This window comes from Octopus bimaculoides, chromosome 3 (genome assembly GCF_001194135.2).
Source record: "Octopus bimaculoides isolate UCB-OBI-ISO-001 chromosome 3, ASM119413v2, whole genome shotgun sequence".
NCBI lineage: Eukaryota > Metazoa > Mollusca > Cephalopoda > Octopoda > Octopodidae > Octopus > Octopus bimaculoides.
In genome coordinates, this window is record NC_068983.1 from 94,199,511 (window position 1) to 94,207,143 (window position 7,633).

The 7,633-nt window shown below is 36.1% G+C and overlaps 1 protein-coding gene across 3 annotated transcripts in view; it reads left to right on the top strand.

Moving 5' to 3' along the window:
* Nucleotides 1-7,633, top strand: part of LOC106882165 (PSME3-interacting protein) — a 21,920-nt gene that overhangs the window by 3,193 nt on the left and 11,094 nt on the right. For 2 of the 3 annotated variants that reach the window (XM_014932745.1, XM_014932743.2), the window contains exons 2-3: nucleotides 3,302-3,431; nucleotides 5,327-5,425. In XM_014932745.1, coding sequence (XP_014788231.1) covers nucleotides 3,317-3,431; nucleotides 5,327-5,425 — 214 coding nt within the window. In that variant the 5' untranslated portion in view covers nucleotides 3,302-3,316. Of the gene's footprint in view, nucleotides 1-3,298; nucleotides 3,432-5,326; nucleotides 5,426-7,633 lie in introns of all 3 variants that reach the window. The other variant, XM_014932744.2, reaches the window with a different exon arrangement.

Below are 7,633 nucleotides of genomic sequence, written 5' to 3' on the forward strand. Positions count from 1 at the left end.
CTAAACTTTGCCCAGGCTATTCTTATTCTAGCAGCTACACTTTCAGCGCACCCACCCCCACTACTAACTTGGTCGCCCAGATAGCGGAAGCTATCGACTACCTCTAGTTTTTCACCCTGGAATGAGATAGAAGTTGTTTCCTGTTTGTTTACAGTCTTTATTGCACCTGAACATCTGCCACAAACAAAAACTAACTTGCTAGTTAACCTGCCTTTGATGTTGCTGCACCTCTTATGTGTCCATAGCTTGCACCGGGTACATCTTATAGAGTTACTACCTACTCCTTTTCTACATACTGAGCAGGGCCATCTACCTGAAGGGGTTTGTGTTTTATCTACCTTCACTGAATGATAATCCCTTGCAGTATTTTATTACATTTAGGTCACCCCTTTTACATTCAGTTGATGTTACATTTCATCTTCTGAGATCTATAAAATAACTGCTAAATATAATAGTACTAGGATTGATAAAAATGGTTAAAATTCCATAAATGTGATACCCCAGCTGTTCAGTAACAGAAACTGAAAAATATATGAATTTTTATATTCCATTTTATTCTATATTTTATGCTGTTTTAAGTATTTCCCCTATATTCAGTGTTACTGCTTATTTTTCTTTTATGAATAAAAGTTCCAAAAGACAGACTAGGCTAGCAACATTGCCATTCTAATTGCCTAATATATGATGCATATATATTCCTGCATATTCTTTTGTACCATTTAGTCAACTAGATAGATTAATATTTTATCTATGCTGTGTTAAGACAAGGAGAGCCCCCAGCCCATCAGGAATCACTGCTGAGATGCTTAAAATATCTGGCTGAGTAGGAGATGGCCTAGTCACCCATATAGTTAATCGGATTGTCCATGAGGGAGTCATACATAACGATGGGTGTAGCAGCATTATAGTCAACTGCTACAAAGGCAAAGGTAATGCCTTAGACAGAAATAATTACAGAGGCATCAAATTGCTGGACCAGGTGGTGCAAGTCACAGAAATGGTCATAGCTCAATTAATTAGGAAGAGAGCATAGATGAAATGTAGTTCAGATTTGTACCAGGTATATTCCTGGTTGGGCAACTGCAAGAGAAGTATTTAGCCAATAATAAATATCTGTACCGGGCAATATGGAGAAAGCCTTTGACAGGGTCCCCACTCCTTTATCTGGTAGTCAATGCGAAAGCTAGGGATAGATGAGTGCTTAGTGAGAGCTGTACAAGCCATGTACAGGGATGCTGCCAGTAAAGTGAAGGTTGGCAACAAGTATAGCAATGAATTCAGTGCAAGTAGTAGTTCACCAAGCCTCAGTTCTCAGACCCCTCTTGTTTGTCTTAGTCCTCCAGGCCTTAACAGAGGGATTCAAGGCTGGCTATCCCTGGGAGTTCCTCTATGCTGATGACCTTGTTCTTATATCTGAATTACTACCTGACCTAGAGAAGAAATTTCAGGTGTGGAAACAAGGCCTGGTATCTAAGGGCCTTAGAGATAATTTAGCAAAAACCAGAGTCCTAGTAAACAGGGAAAGAGATAAATCACAAGTCTCTTCAGGGAGATGGCCCTACTCAACATGTGAGAAGGGTGTTGGTATAAACTCCATATGTTGTATTCAGTGCAAGCTTTGGACACATAAGAGTTGTAACAGTATCACAGGAAGATTAACAGAGAATATAATCTTTGTGCATGGCAAATGTGCAGGTACAATAAGCACTAAAAATGCGAAGACAATAGACTCCCTCAAATGCTTGGCGGGATCATAGTACTAGGATTGATAAAAATGGCTAGGGATAGATGAGTGGTTAGTGAGAGCTGTACAAGCCATGTACAGGGATGCTGCCAGTAAAGTGAAGGTTGGCAACAAGTATAGCAATGAATTCAGTGCAAGTAGTAGTTCACCAAGCCTCAGTTCTCAGCCCCTCTTGTTTGTCTTAGTCCTCCAGGCCTTAACAGAGGGGTTCAAGACTGGCTATCCCTGGGATCATTAGAAGTAGTAGATAGCTTCTGTTACCTAGGAGACCAAGTTAGAAGTGGTGGAGGAAGTTCTGAAAGTGTAGTTGCTAGAACAAGAATTGGCTAGGCAAAGTTCAGAAAGCTTCTACCTTTGTTGGTAACTAAGGGCCTCTCCCTCAGAATGAAAGGCCGATTGTATGATGCCTGTGTATATACAGCTATGTTACAGGGCAGTGAAACATGGGCTTTGACGACAGAGGACTTGCAAAGGCTTGAAAGAAATGAAGCTAGCATACTGCACTGGATGGGTAATGCCATGACAGAGTGTAAATGATTTAAGAGGAAAACTGAGTATAAGAGGCATCAGATGTTGTGTGCAAGAGATAAGACTGTGCTGGTTTGGTCATGTGATGTGTATGGATGAAAACAGCTGCGTAAAGAAGTGCTGAGCTCTAATTGTGGGATAAAATGATGAGAAAGGATCTTCAGACACTGGGCCTCACTGAGGAAATGACAAGGGACTGGGGGATGTGGTGATTTGCTGTACTTTCAAAGACACATCAAGCTAAGTAAAATCACTGTCTTCTACACATACAGGCTTGTCCTTTCAGATGTCGGTGCCACATAAAAAGCACCTATGCTGGTGCTGCATAAACGCACCCATGCCACTACTGTACAAACACACTCATACCTGTGGCATGTAAAAAGCACCCAGCACACATTAAGTATCATTAATTCATTTAACATCTGCTTTTTCCATGCTAGCATGAGAAACTTATTTGAAGCAGAGTTTATGGCCAGATGCACTTTTTGTTGCAACTCCTTACCTGCTTTTTAAGTAAGGGATTTTGTTTTTCCCAAAGGTTTCCAAAAACTGCAATTGTCATAATGTCAATAATGACTGTCACAAACGACAAAGGTAATTCTGATATAATTTAACAAGATGATGCAACCAAAAATCCAGGACACACACACACAAAACAAGTTTCTGTCTACCAGTTTCTTCTAACAAGTTATTGGTTGACCCAGGGCTATAGTAAAAGACACTTGCCCAAGATGCTGTGTAATGAGACTGGATTTGGAATCGTGGTTGCAAAGTGAAGTTGTAAATTATACAGCCAAGCCTATTAAAGTAAAATATTAGAAAAATGAAATGGACATAACTCAAAGTAATGAGGTTTTGATTGGGACATTGGATTTTGTAACAATTTTCTCTTTGGAATAAAAGAACTAAATGTATTTGTATAGAAGACTAGTTGATATCAAAATTAATATCTTTGTTGTGTTAGTAAATTATTGATAATTTCATTACAGATTTGTATATTGCTTTTTTATTGTTTTTTTATTTAAGCAGTTTATTTTAAGGAAAATGTCCAGTTCTGGTTCATCCCTGACAAAGTTTGTTTCAGAGAAAGAATTGGAAGAAAAAAGACAACAGCGACAAAAAGAATGGGAAAAAGTTCGTCAACCAGATCAGCCACTTAGTAAGTTCTTGGAATTTCGTCTCTTAAAAATGATGAGTTTGGTATGTTAGAATTATCATACTTTTGATTATTTGGTGACTGCAGTAATCACTTGTGCCATAAATGAAGTGGTTCTTAAGCTGGCTATACTAGATTTGACATATGCTCTCCCTCTTGTGAGCTCAAAACACCCAACACCTTAGATATGTTACAGGTGCTGGGTGTTTAGATGGTTTGTAATTTTCCTTAGAAATAAAATATTTAACTCTTTAGCATTTAAACCAGCCATATCCAGCCCAAATATTCTACTTATTCTATATTCAAACAAGCCAGATCTGGTCTCTCACACCTAACCTGCAATATTGTTATAAAAATAAGCAATCGCATGATAAACATCTTGAAGTGGCAAGATAGTGTATGATTAATTTAGAACAATGAGAATAAATAAACATTACACTTGACACTAATTTGAATACTAAAGGGTTAAACTAGCTACAATACTTATATTTTAAATGTAATAAAATAAAGTCTTTATCAGGATAAGAATATGAGTAAGACATTGTCTTATTAGTGAGCAGAAATCACAACTGATTCTGTACCAAGATCCATTGTATATTCCTGACATAAACCTTTACCTTTAATAATTGAATTTTATATACTTAAATTCTTGACTAATTCATGCAGTTATCTAAAAAGATGTGCAAGACATTGATGGGATGCTATAAGAGAGTATGGATAATAAACCACTATGCAAAATAAGTTGCTTTTTGTCTTTTTGCAAAACATTTATAAAACACTTTTTGGTAAACAAAGGTGTGTTGAGTTATAAATGTTTGGGAATCAATAAACTTATGAAAGCAAGCTAACATATGAAAATAACTTATAGATATGGCACACCATTGATACCTTATTATTTTTGTTGACATGTAAACTGTATTGAACATTTTGTTATGTAATGTTTGGTTATTGTTGTGTATCATATCATGCAAACCCCATGGTGTGCAGAGTGTAAAGTGAATGTTGTGCCACCTACAGATCTATTGTTCCAAAGATTCCATTCTCTGTTTCTAATTTCCTCATATATTTTTGTATGGAAGTTGTTGTTTGATCCCTGGTCAATCTTGATTGAGCAGACCCATTATCAAATGCAATCCAGCAATAACCTTTTTTTTTTTTGTTTCAAATATTATATATCTACATACATTATCCAATATAGTTTTAAACAATTTTTAAGATTGAATAATTTGATTTAAGGAGATGTGGCTGCTACTTCTAGTAGGTCAGACAACCATGTAGAAGCTTCCTCATCTCATTTGTATGACATTAAGTTTTGGTGGTGGTCAATGTGACAGTGGGTCAGTGAATTTAGTTCAAGCACAACAGATGTGATGGTGTACTTTCCAGCACAATGTTTGTGAAAGGGGCTTAGGTTATTGATGCAGTTAAGAGTCTTTTTCAGAACTGAGAGGGCTGGGGAAATAATTTCTTAGTGTTGTGAGGTGTTGCAAATGTATTTGGGTGTTTGGTGGTAATTGAATGTGTAGCAGGAGGGAGTGCATATGTGTAGAATTTTGCTGCAATAAATTGTACTCTGCACTTTGTCTCTTTGTTGCACTTACTGTTCGTATTTCTGGGGATTTCAGTTGAGACTGCAGTGAAAAGAGTTGAGATAGCAGTTGGGATATTTGAGAGATTCGACTGCTATTTCTAGCAGATTAAGGCTTTATTGTTGGTTTGAAGAGAGTTGTTGTGTTCCACATTATCATTAATGTAATTTTATTTTATGATGTATAACCATTAGTTGTACATCATTTCAGTAATTTGGTTGAACATAATCTTATTACCTATCATTTACTGCCAATATGATCATCAGAAGTATCGAAATATTGCATCTTGAAATCATGTTTTATCTTTAGAGTGTCCAGAAGAAGTAGTAGATAATCGTTCTTTATTCGATAAACTCCAAGAACAGAAGAAAAAGAAAGAGGAAGAATATGAAGAAGAACAACGAAACAGTAAGTTTTTGTCGCATGTTCATTACCTTGTTTTAATATCCTTATTTAGTTAAGTCCCTTTGCTCTCAAATTTCAAATCCTGATAGGGTTGACTTCACTTTTCACATTTCCAATTGACAAAATAAGTACCTGTCAAATACTGTGGTTGATCTAATTGACTGAACCATCTCAAAATGTTTGTGGCCTTGTACCATTGATAAAAATCAAAATGTTAGAAACCAAAAATTAATCTCTGTATTCTCAAATCTAAACATTAACACTTTTGAAATCAGTTCACCCAAAACTGCATTTTGCTCAACGTGCTAACAATTTTGCTAGCTCATCACCTTACACCAGTTTAATAATGACAGTTATTTTACTAATAAAGGGTTGAAGTAATATTTCTGAAAATATTGTTTCTAGACCAGATATATCTTCAGAAATATTTTCTTGTCATTCTTGTAAAATCAATGTTGATTTGCTGATAACTGTGGTTTGTCTTTAGATTTTATATTTCTATGGGTTCAGCTCATTATGATTCTTACTATACTGGAGTACTGCCATAAAATATTTTCAAGAATTTTGGAGTATTAGAATCAATAAAGTGAAGACAAAATGCTTTGTGATTTTTAGTTAACCCTGAAAAACTTGGAAGTGACCACAACAGTCATTTTTGTGTTGAAGCCATTTCTTTTAATACAAAAAAAATTAATTTAATTTAAATTATTGGTGCTGCAAATTAATACTATATCTTCAACTTCTTATCCCAAGTTTTTTGGTAAAAGAAGTTTTTTCATTTTAAGTTTAGGCTTTAAATTTTAAAAAAAGTTCTGTAAAAACATAGATTGGACCACTGTGATCCTGTCATTAGTGTGCCTTAGTCTGTAGATAAAAATGGTAATTTTGTATCAAGAAACATGTTCTTAAGTTTTCATTAGTGTTTGAGAACTTCTATGAGACATTTGACCAGCAAGTTAGATACTATTCAGTGAAATGAGTTGCACGAAGATGACTAATGGCAGTGTTTTTCAACCTGATTGATACAGGAGCATACAATGCTTTTTTTGTTGTATATTGAAAAGCAGCCATAATTCAAACAGAACAAATACCTATCTAGACTTGAATTTCTTAAAATGCTGGCTGAAGAACTCCTTGGTGATGGGGAATCTGAAGAAGTAATTTCAGTATCCAAAAGAGAAATAAACAGGTAACTCACAAGGATTTTGCAGGATTTGTCTTTCAGGAAAAAAAGGAAAAGAGTAGAATTAGCTGTCAAAAATGTCAGATTTTTGCATGTGAAAGCCACAAAGATGAAACAGTTTTGTGCTTAAACTGTGTAAATTAATTTTTCAATGAAAATCTGACTTGGTCCAGTGTAGTCACCTTCATGTATTATGTAACTTTTATATTTTTCATGTTTTCTAAAGTTAATCTTCAAATTATAGCATAATATTTTGACAACTTGCTGTTCTCTTTCCTACACTGAGCAAACAATTTAGATAGTATTTAAAGAGACAATCTGGTTGGTGAGCAATGACAGATGAATCTTTTGAATTTGGGTGTCAGTGGTATACAGCTTATTAGTGTAGAGGTGCAAAAGTGGTTTTCATTGAAAAGCAGTTTAGGTCATTTCTGTGAAGCAGCTAGTTGCCTCAGATATGTAAGTATCTGAATTAAGCCTAACACCCTGTTCAGTGATGTGGGGATGAATTCTGGTGTGCAGATGCAGTCAGAATGCCTACTGTGTCCCTTCCTGCTGGTCATGGCTTCAAAGCTTCCATTGCAGCTGTCCATGTCATGTCTTACAGCTTTTACACTGTTCACAGAACACTGAGCAACAGTCATGATGTGGGCATTTTGATGTCCAGCACAAATCATCATGATACAGGTAACTTTTTTCCAGTATTCAGATGGCTTCCAGTCTTCCAAGTCAGCTAACTTTTTCTCAACTCCAACTTTAATCTTTATGCACTCCAGCACTGTTGACTATTCACCAGTACATCAAGCTGTTCCTGAAAAAGGAGATATGAAATATCAAATTTAGATCAAGCACTCTATAGTCAGCAGCTGTTTGTGATGTAAGAAGTAGTTCTGAGTGAAAAATAGGCACAGGAGTGGCTGTGTGGTAAGTAGCTTGCTTACCAACCACATGGTTCCGGGTTCAGTCCCACTGCGTGGCACCTTGGGCAAGTGTCTTCTACTATAGCCTCAGGCTGGCCAAAGCCTTGT